General features: G+C 48.3%; 1 protein-coding gene across 9 annotated transcripts in view; it reads left to right on the top strand.

The window, feature by feature from the left end:
• Positions 1-21959, top strand: part of SLC39A11 (solute carrier family 39 member 11) — a 427475-nt gene that overhangs the window by 180075 nt on the left and 225441 nt on the right. For 6 of the 9 annotated variants that reach the window (XM_086687907.1, XM_086687914.1, XM_086687909.1 and 3 more), the window contains one exon: positions 4678-4819. In XM_086687907.1, the coding sequence (XP_086544033.1) occupies positions 4678-4819 (142 nt within the window). The remainder of the gene's footprint in view (positions 1-4677; positions 4820-21959) is intronic. The other 3 variants (XM_086687908.1, XM_086687915.1, XM_086687912.1) reach the window with 1 other exon arrangement.

Here is a 21959-nt window from a genome sequence, read left to right as displayed (position 1 = left end):
AAGAAAGAAAGAAAAAGAAAGAAGGAAGGAAGGAAGGAAGGAAGGAAGGAAGGAAGGAAGGAAAAAGAAAGAAAAGGGAAGGAAGGAGAGAAAGAAGGAAAGAAAGAAAAGAAGGAAAGAAAGAAAGAAAAAAAGAAAGAAAGAAAGAAAGAAAGAAAGAAAGAAAGAAAGAAAGAAAAGGGAAGGAAGGAGAGAAAGAAAAGGGAAGGAAGGAGAGAAAGAAAAGGGAAGGAAGGAGAGAAAGAAAGAAAGAAAAGGAAGGAAGGAAAGAAAGAAAGAAAAGGGAAGGAAGGAGAGAAAGAAAGAAAGAAAAAGAAAGAAAGAAAAGGGAAGGAAGGAGAGAAAGAAAGAAAGAAAAGAAGGAAGGAAGGAAAGAAAGAAAGAGAAAGAAAGAAAGAAAGAAAGAAAGAAAGAAAGAAAGAAAGGAAAGAAAGAAAAGGAAAGCCCCAGAAATGTAAGGACATGCTAACATCAAGTAAAGAGGGCTGTGCTCCCATCAGCAAAGCAAGAGGAGGATGCAGAGAAGGAATTTCTCACTGGGGTCACTCACATGCAGGCCAAGGCCTTCTGTGTTTAAGGCAGTGCTCCCTCCACCTGCTGTGTGAGTGCTCCAGGAGCAGACGGGGCTCTGCGGAGCGTGGGGGCGGGGGTGGGGGGCTGGCAGTGTCAGCCCTGCGGGACGGTCCCACAGATGCTTCCTGGCTTTCCCCCCACCTTCAGGGGCATTATGATAAAGCCACCAGAGCAGGGTCACCATCCCCCACTGGGACCATTCCTGGAAATTCCAAGGGATGTGTTTCTATTTCTGTTTTCCTCATCGGCGGTTGAGAGTGGAGGGCAGGGACATTGAGAATCCCAGAAGGGAGTCTGGAAGGAGCCCCGGGAGGCCGGCCCGTGCCTGGGCTCAGAGGCACGTGGAGAGTGCTGCCGGGGCGTGGGTGTAGACGTCGTTCTTGGCTTCGCCCCGGATGCCCCCCGCGGCTCTCTGCTGCATGGCTCACCCCAGGCCTTCCGAGGCAAGGTGTGGGATGGGGCGCACCGGAGGAGGCTGGGGACAGGTGGAATATGCTGGGTCCTTGTCTCGCTTTTAGAAGGACAGCTTCTAAGTGAAGTTGGAGGGGGGATAAAATGGTAAACGCAGACGGCGGGGAAAGGGGATGCTTGCCTTGCCGTGTCAGGCCTGAAACACGGTCTCCAGAAATCCTGGCGGCTTCTTGCCTTAGTTTTCAGTCTTTGCACAAACGCCACGGTCTCGGAGAGGCCTCCCTCAGCATCTTGCCTCGAGGAGCACGCCGTCTGTAACAGTTTGCGACCAGCTGGCACACCTTCAGGTGCTGGGACAGAGCCCGGCTCACCCCGGGAACCCAGCGAGGACTCCGCTGTGCTAGGAACGCTGTGGGAACGGTTGGACCTCCTCTTTCTCCTTGCATTATCGCTTCCTGGCGCTCTGTTTTATATCCGGTATTAGTTTATTGTCTGTCTCCGGAAGGAGAGTGCCAAGATTCAGGAGCCCGGGGGGCTGGGCTACTTGGACCAGAACCTGGCACAGTTCTGGTATACAGTTGATGCTTAATAAGAGTTTGCCAGATGCATGAAGGCGAGCGGCCTTCCACGACAAAGTGGCAGAAGTCTTCCCTTCTCAGTGAAAAAGAGGACCTGCGAGTTTCCAGCACCGCGAACGACATGGGGAGCTTTGGGGCCCTGCCCGTCCTAAGTTGTTCTTTTTTTTTTTTTTAATTTATTTTTTTTAACGTTTATTTATTTTTGAGACAGAGAGGGACAGAGCACGAACGGGGGAGGGTCAGAGAGAGGGAGACACAGAATCTGAAACAGGCTCCAGGCTCTGAGCTGTCAGCACAGAGCCCGACGCGGGACTCGAACTCACGGACCGCGAGATCATGACCTGAGCCGAAGTCGGCTGCTTAACCGACTGAGCCACCCAGGCTCCCCCGTCCTAAGTTGTTCTAAAGCGTTCCCCAGCCTCCGCCTGTTGACGCTCGGCTGGATCACTCTTTGTTGGGGGGCTGTCCTGGGCGGCACCCCCCTGGCTGCTGTCCGTTAGATGCCGGTACCACTCCTGTCCCCCACCCCACGCACACAGAGAAGAGCCCACTGCCAGTGTGCCCTGCCTGGGGGGCGAAATCACCGCGGTTGAAAACCACTGTTGTCAGCTACACCCAGCTCTGCCCAAGCTGCACCTTGCTAAATGGGCCAAGTAACCAGCCTTGAGCATCTGAACGCTGTGGCGTTTCTGCGCAACGAAGCGGCTCTCTTCATCTGCTTTCCCCAGGTGCGCGTCAATCACGTCGTAAAAAGAAGGAAGACCAAGGCAGGAGGGTCAGCCGACACAAGTTCGTAGCGACACGCGTCTTTTAGGGCTGCGGTGGTTCCTCGATGTCAGGGTGAGGTGTAGAATTGGAAATAATTAAAGCGTAGAAACAAACAAAGAGCTGTGACGATATGGCCCACGGCACAAGCACAGACACCAGCTGTCCCTCGGGGGTGCTGACAGGGGGTTTCAGCAGGGAGCGGGACTGGCCCTCTCGAAGTCCCTTCTGTCCCCATGATTCTGTCCATCTGTAGTGCCAGCCTTGACTGTGATATGCTGTGACAGGCTGCCTTGCTTTGTGCTTCTCCCAGTGACAGAGCCGGTGAGATCCTGTAGCCCCTAGAACTCCGTAAAGGGACCTGAGGACTCTCATGAGGGAAGCTCAGACACAGCCACGAGGCATCTTTGTTTCCCCTTTTAGAACAAATTTCAAAAAAAAAAAGGTGGGGGCGTCTGGGTGGCTCAGTCGGTTAAGCATCAAACTTAGGCTCAGGTCATGATCTCACGGTTTCTGAGTCCGAGCCCCTCATCGGGCTCTGTGCTGACAGCTCAGAGCCTGGAGCCTGCTTCAGATTCTGTGTTTCCCCTCTATCTCTGCCTCTCCCCTGCTCACGCTCTGTTTCTCCCTCTCTCTTTCTCTCTCACTCTCAAAAATAAACATTAAAAAAATAAAAAAAATTAAAAAGTCCAGGGGCATCTGGGTGGCTAGGTCTGTTAAACATCCAACTTCGGCTCAGGTCATGATCTCATGGCTCGTGAGTTCCAGCCCCGCATCAGACTATGTGCTGACAGCTTGGAGCCTGGAGCCTGCTTTAGATTCTGTGTCTCCCTCTTTCTCTGACCCTCCCCACTTATGCTCTGTGTGTCTCTCTCTCTCAAAAATAAACATTAATAAAATAAAATAAAGTAAAATAAAATAAAATAAAGTAAAATAAAATAAAACAAAACAAGGTTTAATGACTGTCGGCACCCTATTAACGTGTATCATAGAGGGTGTTGTAAATAAAATGTTTAGAATAATATCGATGTATTGGACAAGTGGGAAGACATGAGAGGGAGGGCTTGTGTTTTCATTTGCAACCATTAATTATAAAGAAATAATTGAATAAGCGATCTGAATTATTAGATTCTCTTTCTGATTCCTGATCCACACAAAACAGGAAGGTGCATTTGTGTGTGTGTGTGTGTGTGTGTGTGTGTGTGTGTGTGTGTGTGTGAGACACAGTCAGCCATAACTTTGGTGAGATTCCTTCATGAAAGAAGCTTAAGCAAGAATTTTAGCAGTTGCTTGTAAATGGATGCATTTCACTGGATCATCAGCCTTCTCCTCTCCCATATTAGAGACACATATTTTAAATGGAAACTTCTGTTTGGAACTACGTTTGCCTGGGTTTCAAAAAATATCTGTGTTTTTTTTTTGTTTTTTTTTTTTGTTTTGCCCTTTGCGATGATTCTACTCCCCTTCCCTTAGCAGCTAGCATCAACATGTTTGGATGAAAGTGGAGGATGAAAGTCATTTTGGGGGGGACTTACCCATCTTCCTTGTTCCCCTCAAGATCTTACACATTGTAAGCTGTCAGCAGGGTGGGGAGGCGGGTTCTGTGGATGGCTTTGGAAGAGAAGGTTGGCCCCATTATGGATTCATTGATCTGTTCCTACTCGAATATAGCCTCCATGAAAAGCTGTGACTTTGTCTTGTTCCCCAAGTCTGCACGAAGTTGGCAGTAAATAAGGTTTTGTTACATAAACAGGGGGCTCAAAATCCAGACTTTGCCTGGTTGATGTAAAAACTGTCACATTAACTAGTTACAAAGCACAAGGGTGACATGGCTGTCTTAGGGTCTGTCTGGACTTCACACCAGATATGTTGGGTCCCCGGGACTGTCCCTGTTTCCTTCTTTTGAGGTGCTTTTGTTTGGCTCTCCTCCCCTTTTGATCTCATGAGAAACGTGAAGGTGGTCAGTTACTAAGAATGTTGACCTTGTTCCAGAGCGAGGCTGCTGTCTGAGAGAACCTGCCATATTGGCTTCTTTCGACAGTTCAGGAACAGAGCCCCTTATGCTGTTGCCTTGCAGTGGTGAAGCGTGGGATGGGGCCCTGTCTTTCCCAGTACGTGTTTTTCCCATTTCTAGGATCAGCATCGATCCTCGGACCCCAGAGTTTTTGTCACCCCGAAAGCCCCACGCCCAGAAAGTGAGTTGTCTTCCTTGTGAGCCGGCCTGGCCAGACATCTGGGTCTGGTGCTTTTGGTAGAGACCGGCCAGCAGCGTGGGCAGCTCTGAGCTGGAGGAGTCTGGGGGATGAAGGTCGTGGGGGTGTTACAGTGACATCACTGCTTCTTGTTTCAGGGTGCCGCAGAAGACCCCCCAACGGCCCTGGCACTGAACTTCGCCCCTGCATTGATGAAGAAGTCTGACGCTGAGGGTCCCAGGCTGCTCTTCCCCGAGAGTGAACTTTCCATCCGGATAGGTAGAGCTGGGCTTCTTTCAGGCAAGCTCCCTGCAGACCCGGGGCTGAGTCAGGCAGGATAGGTGGGAAACGGCAGGTGTTCTGTCCATCCGAATTCCTCACCCCGCAGTTGCTGAACTGGTGTCTGGCCCCATGCCTTCCTTTCTTGTCGTTCTCCAAACCACCTGCTTCCCGCACAGGAGCTCACAGTGCCTTTCCATCGTCTTTCCAGCTTGGCTGAGTGGGCAGGGACCCCTCTGATGGGGCAGGGCCGGTCTGGGTCACAGCATCTGGCGTTTGTCCCTCCATCTCCCCATCCCTGACAGACCCTAAATGCTCCTTTCCACTCGTGTGACTTTCATTTTTCTTTTTTTTTTTTTTGATTCATCTGGGAAACTGTGGATGTTTCTCTCACTGATTCAGTTTGGAGTCAGAAAACTCTTAAGGTAGAGGGAATGCGCTCCCCGAGAGGGATCTCATCACAGTTCATAAATCCCCAGGGGGGAGGTGTGGAAGGGGCTGGTGCCCACTGACAAGGAGTGGAAGGTGCACGGGCAGGAGTACATTGGTTTCCGGTCTCGGGGTAAGACTGCCCCTCCTTGCCTCTTCTTTGCTCACTCACTTAGGGCATTTGACCAATTTAAGGGTCCGTTAGCATGAGGAGAGGTGGATGCCTTTCTTTCCCTAGCCCCTGCCCTTCCCACTTCCTCTGTAGACCACGGACGTGCAAAAGATATTGAGAACAGACACCTCCTCCCCTGCACACAGTTCTCTTTCTCTCTCTCTCTTTTTTTAATTTTTACTTTTTTTGGGGGGGGGGTGGACAGAGAGAGAATCCCAAGCAGTCTCTGTACTGTCAGCACAGAGCCTGATGCGGGTCTTGATCTCACGAACTGTGAGATCATGACCTGAGCTGAAATCAGGAGTCGGATGCTTAACCGATTGAGCCACCCAGGCGCCCCCCTGACGGAGTTCTCTCTTGAGTGAATTGGGCAGAAGCAGACTGGCTTGGTGATTCAAGGGAGAAAAGCCCTTTCACACTTCCGTGCTGGTATTTTAATTCAATCTTTTTGCCATGTGTAGGCTACGACGAATCTCTAGACCTCAGGGGGAGTAAATGTTAGAGCGATGCTGGTTCTCCGATCTGTGTTCAGACTGTGCCCTGCATGAATTATTCATGGAGAACTCGAATATCTTCCCCACTCGGGTTGATCCTCTCTGCCTCTTACAGCTTCCTAGGGGGATGTAACCGGGAAGTGGAAACTCATCTAACATCAGCTCACGTACTAGAGGGCTTAGCACAGAAAAATCTGTCCCCTGCCTCCCATCACACGTGCCATTCGTACTCTAATCAGAGCGACTCAGGTGTTGTCCACTGTTCCTTTTCTATCAGGGAGTCACGAACTGTCTGGAAACCGGATGGGGCACTGTCTTCCAGGAAAGCTTGTCACTTTTTGTGCCAAACCGTGGGAACACGTGTCAACTCTTACTGGCCATACCGGGCTAGCACTCCTGTGGACCCCTCTGAAGACTTTACAAAAGTCCTGATTCTGAGCCTTCTCTAGGATGAAAAAGTTGACCAGATTTTATTCTATCCCATTTTTTTGGTTTTGTTTTGTCTTCAAGGCCACAGGGGGGAAGGTTCAGAGCGTGTCAGTGAAAACAGTGTCAGTCCCCTGTGCTAGACCTTGTCCAGTGGGGCCATGAGAACATAGAGCCAGCGGGAGTAGGCCGTGCAGGGGAGCCTCCTGGGACCGTGGGGTCTTCTTGGCAACCCAGGGTGAAGCGGTGAGTAGGGGTGGAGGCTGTGGGGGAGGGAGATGCGGTCCTATCCTCTGCTCAGGAACACCGAGGCCTGTTACCAGGCTACCTCCAGCCGCCATTGCTAACTGGTCAGACGCAAAGGCAAAGATCCCTTGCGGGGAGCACAAAGATGATTCGCTGAGACTGAGGGATCCCAGCCATCTCCAGAAAGGTCTCTCTTCGGCTCACTTGGACACGCCTGTGGATGTCAGGCAGTTGACAACCCTAAAACCGATAATGGCTATTTGCTGACTGGCCTCACGCAGATCGAGCCCGAATATGCATTATTTGTGCCATCTGGATGTGCCCTTAAGCTGGCTGTAAGTGCAGCGTGGAGATCGGTTTAATGGGTGTTTAGTGAATAACATTAGCCTTTAAAAAATAATATTGGTGCCGCTGTTATAATGTCCCATAATTGGTTCAGCAAGAGGAAAAGCCAGAGAAGCCACACTGTGGGAGAGAAGATTCAGCTATTCTGAGTAGTGGTGGCAACCCCACGGAGCCGGGGAAAGCATTTATGAGATACTTTTCCTGTTTAGCGCCTAGTGCCTAATGTTTTACGATGGCAACTCTTCTCAAGGCTGGGGATATTTTGGGATTAGCTAGACCAGAAGTTCTTTTAAAACCATCAATCAATCTCTCTCTCTTTCAGTTCAGCTGTTTATTTCTCTCTCTCTCCAACTGGCTTTCTTTTAATTAAAAAAGTAATCACATGGATTAAAAACGGAGAAGTAATTTTTCTTCCAACTTCAACTCTTTTACGGTCCAGGCATCCATCTCAGACACACACACGCACTCTTTCTTGTGGGTCCTTTCAGAAATGGTACGTTCATACAGTCGTGCTTGGCTCATGGTTCCGAACCTTGTGTTTTTCACTAAGCAATACATTTTAGCCTTAGTTTCCTGGGATGCTCACAGATTCATGCCATTCATGTTATTGGCTATCATCTTACTTACTTAGTTCCCTCTTGATGGCCCTATAGGTTGTTTTCAGTCTTTTGCTTTTTTAAAGAATGTGGCAGAGAGCATTCCTATACGTATACCTCTGTGGGCAATTATGTTGTTGAGTAAATTCTAGAAATTAGGTTAGAGGTTCTGTATATCTGGGGTCCATGAATGGGCACCAAAGGGTTCATGTATCTCTTGACATTTCATACATAATAATAGGTGTTTTTAGAAGGCAAAACTCCAAAACATCCATCTTTCTTCAGGTGGTGCCATGACCCTGATGTTCATCTCGATCTTGGGTTTTTCTGCCTCAACCTTACCCATTCAGCTGCCCAGTGGGATTTTTATTATTACTATTTTTATTGGCACTCCTTCTAGGCTAAACAAGGGTAGTAAAAAAGTGAATCAGTCCCTTCTTTTACTAATTGGTAGCTATCCATTTCAGTCTGTTGTTTGTTCTGAGGATGTTGAAACTCTTCAAGAGTGAGGTTTTCTGTTTGCTTGTTTGTTTTTCATTGATCCATTGACATAGCAGATGGAGAATTGTCTGTAATTCTGCGTTATCTGTGGAAGGAGCAGGAATGGGTATTATTTTCCAGTAGAGAAAGAGACGGATTAAATTTGGGAAATTATTTAGTTACGACGTGGTACTTACTTTATTTTCTGTAAACCTTTCCAAAGCTTATTGGAGGGGTAAGTGAATGGGGACTTGAGTCAGGCAAGCATAGGCTGGAAGAAACTCCAGTTAGAAACAGATTTTCCTTTAGTGTCCTGTTCTTTTATAATGGGAGAAATCACCAGGCAGGAATAATTCTACCTAGACAGCCTGGCAGATTCGAAGGCATGTTTTACAAAGTGAAACCAATGCAAACCTAATGTCAAGTGGGTTATAGGTTTGCCTGAGCTACCGTCACCAGCCCACCGGCAGCCTTTATTTGTTTGCATTTTAGTCTAAAATGTCAAACTCCTTCTCGGTTATGCTACTGACTTGCTAGGTAGTACCCTCCTGTGGAGACAGAACTGATCTTGAGAGAGAGAATTCGCCCCTTCTGACTCAAGGTTCCCAAGTGCCTGATGCCCAGATTAGCACCTACCGGGCTGTCCGTTCACAACCGGGATGGAGTTCAGGTGTTCCCTGGTGTCCTTCTCCCTCCTCAGGAACCCTCATTTGTCCACTGGATATCATGCTGTCCTCTTTTAATCTTGAACTCTCTCGTTTTCCCAGTTAAGCATCATCCCTTAGATGCCTCTGGGAAAACACTGGACAACACCGCGGAACACGGAGCTGTCCAGCAACCGACAGTGTTTTATTCCTGCTCAAGTGTTTGCATTTTTTTTTTTAACGTTTATTTATTTTTGAGACAGAGAGAGACAGAGCATGAACGGGGGAGGGTCAGAGAGAGAGGGAGACACAGAATCTGAAACAGGCTCCAGGCTCTGAGCTGTCAGACAGAGCCCGACGTGGGGCTCGAACTCACGGACCGCGAGATCATGACCTGAGCCGAAGTCGGACGCTCAACCAACTGAGCCACCCAGACGCCCCTCAAGTGTTTGCATTTTAACTGGGGACAGTTTCTCCAGCTGGATGATGAATCTGTTCGTTGGATTTCCGCACTGGTTGGCCTTTGGAGGATTATACTTTTAGGTAGCTGTGGGGTACTAGGGGAGGGCTCTGTTCTCTTCCCCCTGTGCAGGGAGAAATCCCCTCTCGGAAGACAACTGCCTGTTCTCTCTCTGAGTACATCCATGTGTATTCAACTCCCAACTGCTAGATGTCCTTGGCAATGAAATTCCTTGTAGTAGCCTAATCCTAGGGAAGCAAAGAGGGCTTACTTAAACAGCTCCCAGGCTCCTGTGACAATCGCTTTTTTCTTTATTCTATATCTTCTGACTTTGAGTCTTCTTCAAAGGAGACGCTCCCTCTGTCACCAATACTTAACAGGCAAATTCAGTAAACTGAAATCTATCAAGAGTCCGATGTAGCTCCTAGGAGAAATTCTGAGTGTTTCTTTGTAGTTAGGTCTCCAAAATAGCGTGGTTAGGGAAATCTCTGAGATGTGAATTAGTAGTTTTGACTTTTTATCAGTAAGGTCTTTAAAGCTGCAAGAATAACTTCACAGTTTTTCCCGTAAGTTTAATGTCCTGGCATGTGGTTTTAGCAGTTAGACACCTCCCCTCCCCTGTAATTGGTTGATTAGGGGACACTTTAAAGTCTTTTCCTGGCCTGAGAGTTGTCAGGGGCCTGGAAAATAGGCTGGCCCTGGCATTGTTACCTGCTTTCTGGACCAGGGCCTACAACCTGGGTTTCTTCATTAAAAGGTTGGGAATGAACCAAACCTGTCAGCACATGGCAATAGCAATGTGCCACATCTTAATACAGGAAAATATGAAAATGTTTTGCAGAATGATGAAGAGCAAAGCATTCAACAAAAATAATTACCAGGAGCTCTCTGGCATCCTGGACGTTGAAGGAAATAAGGAAGTAATACAGAAATACCCTCTTGGAGGGGCGCCTGGGTGGCTCAGTCGGTTAAGTGTCCGACTTCGGCTCAGGTCATGATCTCACGGTTCGGGGGTTCGAGCCCCGCATCGGGGGTCTGTGCTGACAGCTCAGAGCCTGGAGCTGCTTCGGATTCTGTGTCTCCCTCTCTCTCTGCCCCTTCCCTGCTCATGCTCTGTCTCTCTCTCTCAAAATAATAAATATTAAAAAAAAAAAAAAAAAAAAAAAAGAAATACCCTGTTGGACAGGGCTCTGCGTGGGGGTATGAGTGACTGTTAGCATGTCCCAGCTCCTGGAGGCATTACCGGGTGGGTCCATTTTATAGATTCTTTTGCTTCCGAAGACGTTATGTTTCACCTGATAGTTAACACTCAAGTGTTGCTTAGCCTGTCTGTGCGCCTTCTTCTAAGGGAGGCAGTCAATTTGGGGAGCGCATTTTCACGAGGCTTAGAAGCAATAATGGCACTTGCTTAGACTTGTATAAATCTGCTCGGGCTGCCGTAACAAAGAACCACAGACTGGGTGGCTGCAACAGCAGAAGTTTATTTTCTCCCTGTTCTGGAGACTGGAAGTCTGGGGTCAGGGTGTCTGCAGCACTGGTTTCCTCTGAGCCCTCTCTCCTTGGTTCGTAGGTGGCCGCTTTCTCCCCTGAGTCCTTCCCTCTCTGTGTGAGGTGTCCTTATCTCTTCCACCTAAATTGGATGAGAGCCCACCCTAATGGCCTCATTTTAACCTAATTACCTCTTGAAAGATCCTGTCTCTGAATACAGTTACCTGCTGGGGTACACAGGTTAAGGCTTCAACAAAGGAATTTGAGGGGCACACGCTCAGCCCAAGACGGCGCTTAACAATTTTTTTTTTTTTTTTTAAAGTTGTCTTCCCATGGATGGTAACCAGTCTAAAGGAACACCAGGTGGCAAACGTTTCTTTCTGTCTTTTAGATTCTCTCACGGTATTTCTGTCTCCTCATCTGTTAGACTCATAGCCGGATGGGCTGGGAACATAGAGAAAAGGGTACAAAAAAGAACTGAATGAATTTGAGAAGTTACTAGGAGTCAGCACCAAGAAAGAAAGTTAGGGGATTTTAAGTTTGATCTTGTTGGTTTTTTTTTTTTGTTTTTTGTTTTTTGTATTTTTTGAACGTTTACTTTATTTTTGAGAAAGAGAGTCAGAGAGAGAGAGAGAGAGCACACAAGCGGTGGAGAGGCAGAGAGAGAGCTCCAGGCTCCGAGCTGTCAGCGCAGAACCTGATGCAGAGCTCGAACCCACGAACCGTGAGATCATGACCTGAGCTGAAGTCAGACACTTGACCCACTGAGCCACGTGGGCGCCCCTAAGTCTGACCTAAGGCTGCTGGCAGGTGTAGCCATCTATGCCAATGAAGTTAAAGGGGTGGAACACAGCTACCCACTGCCGTCATCCCACGAAATGAGAGACGACTTTGGGGGAGATCAATATTAATACACAAGGGGACGTGCAAACGTGCTCTTCTGACAGTATTCACCTGCTAGGGCCGCATACCGCAAACTGGGTAGCTTCAACAACAGAAATTTATACTCTCCTGGCTCCGGGGACCAGAAGTCTGAAATTCGTGTCATCGGCACCACACCCTCTCCGGAGGCTCTGAGGGAAGATCCTTCCTTGGCTCTCGTAACTTCTGGCGGCACTGGCGTTCCTTGGCTTGTGGCCGCACCGCGCCAGTCTCTGTTGCCATTGGCACCTGGCCTCGTTCCTCGTGTGTCTGCGTCTGATTCTCCATCTCCCATAAAGACCCCGGTTACTGGCTTTGGGACCCACACTAATCCAGTATGGCCGCCTCTTAATTACATCTGTACTCTCTGTTTCCAAGGAAGGTCCCTTTCTGAGGTTCTGGGTGGATGTGAGTTTTGGGGGGACACTTTTCAACCCAGTGCACTGACCAGTCCCCCTTCGTGATCAGTCCGTGACCAGGCTCTGGGAACTCAATTAGCGTGGAGGGGCTTGTGTGTCAAGCAGAAGTGAGGGAGAGGGGAGAACCCGAGAGGAGATGGGAGGAGGCTAATCCTGGCAGTAATAAAAACCCATTTAATTCATCAGGAGCCTTTGGAGCAGCTGCTGGGGCTCTTTGTTTGAAATATTCATGAAGTGTCTACCGAGGAGTTAGGGATACAGTCTCCTTATGCAAAATTTAACATTTGCTGGGCTAGCAGGTTCTATCATATTTATAAGAGTTCTGACACATTCATTTCAGCTCATAAGTCTATTAAACTGGGAAATGCATTTTTAATATGCTTTTGGGAAACAGACAAGTGGCTTGGGCAGTGCCAGCCCCCATTAGCATAGTCCTGCCAGGCTTTTATTACCCAGAGATGTAGGGGGCTGATGCCAAAGCCAGGCGACCTGGGCTCTCTCCATGTCTTTGTGTTTTGGTTTTCAGATGTTATTTTTTGCAGAAGCCCCTTAAGCTGGAGAAAGAAGCACAGGGTGACACCATCGTTTGTTTATTTATCGTTTTTCTTTTTGCCTGTTAGGGGAAGTGCCCGAGAAGGAATGGAAGCTGGTTGTGAGCCCATAGAACTGGGAAGTGCCACTCACTGAGCCTTAGAGAAGGCAGGGGCTGATAGGGGAGAATGAGGAGTAGGGTTTGAATCCATGTAAATCAACAACAACAAAGCTAGTATCTGGGATGGGGTCAGTGCAATCTTGCCTTAAAGAAAAGGAGTCTGTGATGAGCTCCATTCGACCTGGGCGTCCTTTGTTAGCATGCAGGGTCTGACCTCCTCTTTTTCAGGGGGTGCACACTGCAGTTCTGTTCTCCTTTCCTCTGTCTAGTGCATTTCCCTTCCTAGGGCCAGAGAAAGTAAATAGCGCCAAGTGTCTTCAAACTAATTCAGTTTGTCTCAACGAAACATGATTTCAAGGGTTGTGGCATTTTGGAGCTAGAGATACTAAGGGACGTGCCAATGTCTTCCAGTTGACGATCCCAGACAGAACTAACTCTCAGGACTCCTGGACTCCTTGATAATCCTCAACTAATTAATCATCAGCCGGTAGGGGAGGCAGAGGTGTTCACTGGAGATGGCAGGAGAGGATGTATAAGATGTCTTTTGCAGCTCTTAGACACGGAGGGTCAGACATCTGCTGTCTTTCCTAGCAGATGAGGCTCCCCTGGTGATTTCAAGGCACCGATCCTCAACAAACCTCAGTAAAGTTTGCTCAAGTCAGCCTTATTAGTAAACATTGATTATGTTCTTTCCAGTAGTGATGCTCCTGTTGTACATATGGAAACAATTAGGAGGGACACCTGGGTGGCTCACTGGTTGAGCGTCCGACTCTTGATTTCGGCTCAGGTCATGATCTCACAGTTTGTGGGATCGAGCCCCACATCAGGCTCTGTGCTAACGTTGCGGAACCTGCTTAGGATTCTCTATCTCCCCTCCTCTCTCTGCCCCCCACCCCCCACAACTTGCACTCTGTCTTTCAAAATAAATAAACAAACATTAAAAAAACAGTTAGGAGGCACAAACCCTCAAGGAGATTCAAATCTTCTTGGAAGACAAATAGGCCATTTTATATAGTTCAACAAAACATACGCAAGCTTCTGACAATCCCGTAAGTGGGTCTTGAATATGTCCTTGGTGCTCCCCCACAGCACCCTTCGTTTTGAGTTATTTATTTTTAGATAAGGAGTGGGGTACAGTTTGAGGTTCAGCTTCTTTCATATAGATGTTCAATTGTTGCAGCACTATGCGTGGGAAAGACCGACATTTCCCTATTGAATAGACGTTGTGCTTTTGTAAAAAATTAATTGACCATATTGGTATGGGTCTGCGTTTGGACTCTGAGTTCTGCTTTAGTTTATGTGCCTATCCTTTTACCAGTATCACACTCTTTTAATTATGGTAGGTTTATCATAAGTCTTGAAATCAGACATTACGCATCCTCCCACTTTGTTCTTTTTCAAAGTTGTTTTGGTTATTCTAGATCCTTTGCCTTTATATAATTTCAGAATCAGTTAAAATGTACAAAGAAATCCTGATGGGCTTTAGGCTGGGATTGCATTGACTCTGTAAATCAATATGGGGAAAATTGACACCTTAATAATCTTAGTCTTCTATTTCATGAACATGGTATATCTCTCCATTTACTTACATTGTCTTTGACTTCTTTTGTCAGTGTTTTGTGGTTTTCAGCATGTATATCCTATACATATTTGGTTAGATTTATACCTAAATATTCCTTTTATGGTGCTATTACAAATGATACTGTGTTTTAAATTTTGACTTCTAATTGTTCATTGCTAGCTCAGAAATATAATAGATATTGTGTGTTAGTCTTGTTCCTGTAATCTGGCTGAACTCATTTATTTGTTCTGAGAGTTTTTTTTGGTAGATTCCTTGGGATTTTCTCTGTCCTGTCTGTGAATAGTGATGGTTTCATTAACTTCCAGCCAATCTGTATGCCTTTTATTTCTTTTTCTTGACTTACTTGCACTGGCTAAGGCTCCTAGTACGTTGTTGAATAGGAGTCATGAGAGGAGGCATTCTTGCCTTATTCCTAATCTTAGGGAGAAAGCATTCAGTCTTTAACTATGAAGTATGGTGTTGTCTATGGGTTTATGGTAGATGAGTGCTTAGGACAGCACTCAGTGCTTTGTATGCCCTCAATGAATATTAGTCATCGTTATTCTATCTGGAAGGCAGGAAAAATGGCCCCAGAGCTCAGGGTGCCTGGATGTGGGATTTTTTTTGGCACAGACTATGGAGATTTTGCTGCCCCTATTAGAAAGTACAGAAACGGGAGCCTGGGTGACTCTGTCAGTTAAGCATCTGCCTTCGGCTCAGGTCATGATCTTGTGATTCATGGGTTTGAGCCCCATGTCGGGCTCTGTGCTGACAGCTCGGAGCCTGGAGCCGACTTGAGATTCTGTGTCTCCCTCTCTCTCTGCCCCTCTCCTGCTTGTTCTCACTCTGTCTCTCTCTCTGCCTCTCTCTCTCTCAAAAACTAAATAAGAACATTATTTTTTTTTTTTTTAAGTACAGAAAGCTTTCGGGTTTGTATGTGGATTCTCCAGTCATTGAGCACATTTGGGTCTGTAATACTCTCAAGGTGCTCAGACAGATGTACAGCATTTATATTTGGTCCAGTTTAGGGACAGAGGAGCCACTCTGGAAAAGAACAGATGATCCCTAAGCTGGAAGAAGAGGTTCCTCAAGGGGAAAAGAAATCCCTAAGGAAATTAAAGAAGCATAAATGTATCGTTAAGGAAAAATACACCATAAGATAGATGTGAAACATTATAGAGAACCAGAAGGTGAGGAGGAGAGAACGTGTGTGTGTGTGTGTGTGTGTGTGTGTGTGTGTGTGTGTGTGGTGAAGAGCAAGGGGCTAGAGTCAGGGTGCGTGGTAGGTGTGGGAGTAACCTGGGCTCACGGTTCACTAGCATCAGAATGGACTTTGTCCATCTTTACTTTTTCTCTGCCCAGGACATAGAACACGGTCTTAGATCAGAGAACGAAAGTTGATGGGATAAGCTTTGGAATTGTACAGAAGACTGAGCTGCCCATCACTGGAAGGATTCAAGCACAGGCTAGGGGGCTAGTGGTCAGGGAAGTTATAGAGGGGCTTCATGGGCAGTGTGAAAGTTTGGGCTGAGTAACTTGCTGAGGCCCCCTTGCTGCTCCAGGATTGCTGGACCCTGAGCCTACCAAGAACAGCTGGGGGAGGCCTCTGCTGCCTGTCTGCCTCAGTGGACCTGAAAGTCTGGGACAACGGCTTCTGGTCTGAGATCCTGGAGTTTGCGAGTGGGAGCTTTGGCACAGGCTAACGGAAGCAGCATGGGTGTGGCCGTCGGGGGCTGCAGGTGCCTTCTCTGGGCTCAGCTACGGGGCCTGCTGGGTGTTGCCATGGCAACCTCGCCCCTCCTTTCCCGCTGTCGACCAGTACCTCTGAGTGTGGTGAATCCCTTACTGACCCCTTGTGTGGTTTCATCTCATCCCGTCTCTTCCCTTGGTCTCTCCATCCCTCCTGGTGTCTCTCACTCACCTCCCTGCGTCTCACCGTCAGAACCTCTCTTTTTGCGCCCACACCCCTTCCCATCCCATCTGTCAGGGGATCTGCCTGCCTGCTTTTCCTCCTCTCTCTCTGAGGCAGCAGTGAATCTGCTAGCTTCTCCCTTGCTCCAACTGTGGGCAGCCTTTGGAGAAGCCTCTCGGTCTCTGTTGGGCCCGGTGGTGCCCCCGTGGCCCCAGAGTAGCGGTTCTGGGGTGCTGCAGCAGTCGGAAAAGCTCTTCAGAGACCCTTGCTTCCCTGTGTGTCTGGAGATCCATGTGGGCAGATTCCACCCACCCCTCTTTCTGGAGACTCAGATCTGGGTGAAGTTCTCCCCCAGGCCTTTGCTTTGGGTTGGCTTTGCAGAGCAAGAACCCATCAGCTACACTGCTAATTAAACTCATCCGGGCGATCTGTTGTCAGGGTCCCTGCCTGCCATGCATTTGGGGCAGAGCCCCATGAGAGTCTAGACACCCTTCAAGTTTATTATGGAGAACCAACCTCTCCTTGGAGGCATCATCTTTCTTAGCGTCTGTCTTGGTAATGATGCCTCAACCCGTCCATCATCCAGCCCAACTTGATTAGAGTTATTAACCACTTAGTGTCAAAATATCCTTGCTTCCTGTCTGTCTGCCACAGCCAGGGGATAAAGCTTTGCCATGTTGATTTTCTTTTTTTGCAGAGTCTTCTGATCCAACATTACTCCACCTGAGGAGTCTAATTGAACCATGCGTCTCCCCTTGGCGCTCTCCCCCCGTCTCGGCCTGGAAAAGAGCAGTTAGGGATAAGGGTAGATAGACTCTGTCCTGGCATCTAACGGGATCCTATTATCTGACCAAGACTTCAGGGCCAATTTTTGCTGGTGATTGGATTTCACAGTCCTGTCGCTCAGCCCAATTTTCAGCACTGGGCGAAGGGAGGGAAGCCTTCGAGGGTGCGCCGTTTAACAACAAAGGGAGGGGACCGGAAAGACTGCAACCAGGACGAGATTGAAACGGCTCTCCCAGAACTAACGAGCTGCTTCTGGCCTCCCCGCTGGCCTGCTGATGGGAAGTCGTGGGCCCCAAAAGCTTGTTTAAGATTCTGAATGCAGAAGGCTGGACCGAGGCGAGTTTTGATCATACGACCTGACCAGCAGAACAGGACATTTTAACTGCAAACCTGGGCTCTGAAAGTCTGGTTAGGAGAGGGTAGCATGGGGCTGTGGGGCTCTTGCTTTCCTTCCACCCTCTCTCCCCTTTTGTTCGGTGTGCAAAGGCAGAGGCATTTCAATATGCCATCGCATTGGGCACAGGGACACAGACAGCCCACACTGCTTCACCTGGGAAGGGACTCTTCACCACCGCGCATCGAACACGCTGATGTGTCTTATCTTCTCTGCACAATGTCTTCCTTGAACCGATTGGCAATTATCTTCTTTTTTTCTTTTTTTTTTCTAATGTTTATTTATTTTGGTGGGGGGGGGGGAAGGGAGGGAGGAAGAACCCTGAGATCATGACTTGAGCCGAAGTCAGGTGCTCTGAGCCACCCAGACACCCTGGCAGTTATCTTCTTTGATCTGTAGGGAGCTTAACAGAAGCGGAATCCACAGTTTCTAAGGATTCCCAGACCCCCGGGACACCGCCGGAGGGGTTAGGAGGGGACGTGAGTCGCCTGCTAGGACCAGCAAAGGGGACTGATGCCTGTGTTCCTACCCTTCAGAAACAGATACGCCTCTTAAAATGTCAAATTTCAGTATTTGAAAAATTGTAAATTAAATAGAAATGTTGGCTCCAAAGCAGGTAGCAATTCTTCTGAGGTTTCCGTGATGTCTGTCTAGATGCTCTGAAGTAGCTACTTACCTCTTACGTGGTGACCCTCGCATGGTGACCCCTTCCCCCACCCTAACCCACCTTCCTCAGAACATCTGTCTTGACTGTTTTGTGGGGAGGAGACCGCCCGAGCACCTGATGAAAACCATACACTGTTGGGTTATTGGCATTTGGGGGTGGGATGGCTCTTTGTGGTACCACATTACATGTTGCTTTGTGCCCTTGTCCCCAGCCGCTCTATACCTGGAGTACCCCCTAGTCTGTGTGACAGTGGGGCAGAAGTGCCCCAGACATTTCCAAAGGCTCCCTGCAGCACTGTCCCCAAGGGAGCAGAAAAAATAGGACAGGGTGGGTCTCGCACAAGGCTGCGAACCCAAAGAGTTTGAACTGCAGCCCAACTTCTGTTGCTGGAGGTGTCAGCCTGGGTCCAGGCTGGGGCTGCCCAGAAGAAGGGGCGCCTTCCGAATGTACCGAGCGCTCTGTGGGCCACCTGCCGTCCTGCCCTCGCCCCTGACGAAGAACCCCTGCTGGAGACCCTCTCCCCAGAAAAAGCACACCTATATGGGTTCTCACACATTTTTACCTTCGATTTCTAGCACTTGGGGACTGGCCCAGCACGGTGCCTGGCACACACCGGGAGCTAAAGGCATGTCTGTCGACTGAGCAAAATAAAACCCACTTATGGTTCTATCTGGGGCCCAAAGACCCTTGGTGATGAGCCCCAGATGCATGCACTTCCCTCCCTTTGTATCCCCTCCGTCTCCAGGGCATCGTGGTCTTGTAGTCATGCTTGACATGCAGACGGCGGGAAGTGGCGAAACGTCTAAGGACGTTCGGACCGCGAGACTGTATCAGACAGATGCAAAGAGGAGAGACACTGAAATCCAGCAGATAGGGAAGCTCAGTTTTTCCCCTTCGCAGCCACACCCTGGACTTTTTGGGTGTAACAACTATACTCTCTGCTTCCCCCACCCACTGCCCTGTTTGGGCTCCTCTTTTCTTCCATCCCATTCTCATCTCCTAGCCACACTTCTTAATGGGATGTTTTGGAATTGTGTGCTATTCTAGGAGCTTGCAGTAAGACTTCCTATTATTGTTTGTTTCTTTTTTTCTTTTTTCGTTTTTTTAATGTTTATTTTATTTTATTTTTTTTTATAATTTTTTTTTTTCAACGTTTATTTTATTTTTGGGACAGAGAGACACAGAGCATGAACGGGGGAGGGGCAGAGAGAGAGGGAGACACAGAATCGGAAACAGGCTCCAGACTCCGAGCCATCAGCCAAGAGCCCGACGCGGGGCTCGAACTCACGGACCGCGAGATCGTGACCTGGCTGAAGTCGGACGCTTAACCGACTGCGCCACGCAGGCGCCCCTTAATGTTTATTTTTGAGAGAGAGAGAGAGAGAGAGAGCGTGTGAGCAGGGGAAGGGCAGAGAGAGAGGGAGACACAGAATCGGAAACAGGCTCCAGGCTCTGAGCCATCAGCCCAGAGCCTGACGTCCTGACGCGGGGCTCGAACTCCCGGACCGCGAGATCGTGACCTGGCTGAAGTCGGACGCTTAACCGACTGCGCCACCCAGGCGCCCCTCCTAGCCACACTTCTTAATGGGATGTTTTGGAATTGTGTGCTATTCTAGGAGCTTGCAGTAACACTTCCTATTATTGTTTGTTTCTTTTTTTCTTTTTTTTAATGTTTATTTTTGAGAGAGAGAGAGAGAGCGTGTGAGCAGGGGAAGGGCAGAGAGAGAGGGAGACACAGAATCGGAAGCAGGCTCCAGGCTCAGAGCCGTCAGCCCAGAGCCCGACGTGGGGCTCGAACTCACGGACTGCGAGATCGTGACCTGAGCTGAAGTCGGACGCTTAACCAGCTGGGCCACCCGGGCACCCCTGTTTCTTTATTTTCCCACCAGGTTTCTGATGGGGTAGGACTGGTCTTGGTATTGTAAAGATCCATTGTTTTCTTTTTCTTTCATAAGGCATTTGCATGTTCCCCCCCACCCCCCCCGCCCCCATTAGTTCATTAAATTCATTCATTCCATGAAGCCAGCCACTCTGGCTAAGTCTAAGCCAGGAACTTGGTCTCTGCCTTCAAAGATTGTGGGAGAGGCAGATGCCTAAAAACAAGCCATTACACAGTAATTACAAGTAGTCATACTGCAATTTTGATGCTTGATTTCTTTGATAGTCTCCGGAGGGTGGTTACATTGTCTAGGAAAGAACCCGATCATTAGACCTGGGATCCTTTTCTTTGCAGGAATTTTATCATTGTTTTTGGATCACTGAATGTTCAGGAGTACATCAAATTCAACCTTCTTGAGAATCACATGGTTTCTTCCTTTATCCACCCATGTTCTTTGGACTAAGGCATATGGTCCAGGATGATATTGCAAATACTTCCTTTCATTGATATTCTCTCTGTGTGTGTATAAAGGGGGAATGAGGGCTCCCCAGTGAGTGTGTGTGTGTGCGCGTGTGTGTGTGTGTGCGCGCACACACACGTTTGCATGCATATGTGTGCATGTTGACATATTTACTTCCTGATAGAATCAAATATTGCTTCATGTAAGTGATGAAACTGCCTATTGATTTCATAGACTATTTAGACTCAATATACTTTGTTTCCTGAAACCTGATAGGAAAAGGAAAGGTAACTGCTCACCAGATGCATACTAACATGCTTGTGGAAAGGGGAACGCGGTTGCCATGAGGGATTGACATTCCCACTGGTTCTTGGCAATGAATGCTCATTTAAGAAATATGTGTGCTACTTTCCATAAAGCTTTAAAATCACCAGGTTTTGTTTTTTTTTTTTTTTAATTTTTTTTTTTTAACGTTTTTATTTTTGAGACAGAGAGAGACAGAGCATGAACGGGGGAGGGGCAGAGAGAGAGGGAGACACAGAATCGGAAGCAGGCTCCAGGCTCTGAGCCATCAGCCCAGAGCCCGACGCGGGCCTCGAACTCACAGACCACGAGATCGTGACCTGAGCTGAAGTCGGACGCTTGACCGACTGAGCCACCCAGGCGCCCCAGGTTTCTGAAACTCATGGGCTGCCTTCCATCATCTTTAATGAACATCACTAAGAGCCTCTTTAGAATGTGTGTTGAGACGTGTGTATACGAGAACACGGTGACAGGCTTGGGAATGTTTCGGCGAACACTGGTTCAGATCGGGGGTAGGGGCACCAGATAATGTCACCTGCAGGAAGCTTTTCATTCAGGGCTCTCTGTGTGTTGGTTGCTGTTCAAATTGGGAAAAATGGTCCCTTCCATCCAGTGACTTGCATGCTGGCTCCCATGGGGCATTTATTTGCTACCAGAAGACTTTGAGGCTACTCTTCACTCCAGCCCCGTCTACAGGCCCCCCCCCCCCCCCCCCCAGGGAGCTGCGTCAGGAGCAAAATGAACCACTAGGGCCCGCGTGCCCCTGAGTGCCATTCTGAGGTGCTCAGTAATCCCCTTTTGGGTCGAAAGTAACAACTGATTACACAGCAATAAAACCAATATGTGAACAAACACTATAGAACTCCTCTGACTCCTCTGAAGGGGAGAGTTTGGCCCCCTCCCCTCCGGAAGTGATCCCCAATTGATCCCAATTTGGGATGATGGCGTTTCTCCAAAGGCTCTTGGGAGTTCTTAGGAGGCTTCTCTGGGTTGATTTACAACCCAAATTAAACAAAACAAAACAAAACGCTCCCTCCCCCCAAATCAGCCTGGTTTTGTTTTGGTTGGGCATGATTTTAACAAAAAGGGCCTTCTCCAAACCGTTTCCTTCCCCCCAGGACATTTAAAGTAATGATCCCAAAGTCAGAGGGGTTTGCGCTCCCTTGTCCCTGATGCTCTGCTGGGCTCCCAGGGGGCAGCATTCACTCCTGCCGGGTTTTCAGGACATTTTCTCATGTCTGTTCGGCCTTTGTGGCGTTAGCTGGCCTCCTCCTGGTCTCTGGAGTTGTCAAGGTTGGTGAGAAGAGACAGAAGGACAAGTTCTAGGTATGATTTCTTGTCCAAAACATGGCTGGTTAAAAAAAAAAGTAGATTAAAAAAAAAATCATGGTTTGAACTCTTGTTTTCAGTATTATTAAGTTTCACCG

Source organism: Puma concolor, chromosome E1 (genome assembly GCF_028749965.1).
Source record: "Puma concolor isolate L17-30 chromosome E1, mPumCon1.1.hap2, whole genome shotgun sequence".
In the NCBI taxonomy this organism is placed as follows: Eukaryota; Metazoa; Chordata; class Mammalia; order Carnivora; family Felidae; genus Puma; species Puma concolor.
This window is presented reverse-complemented; position numbering and strand designations above follow the sequence as displayed.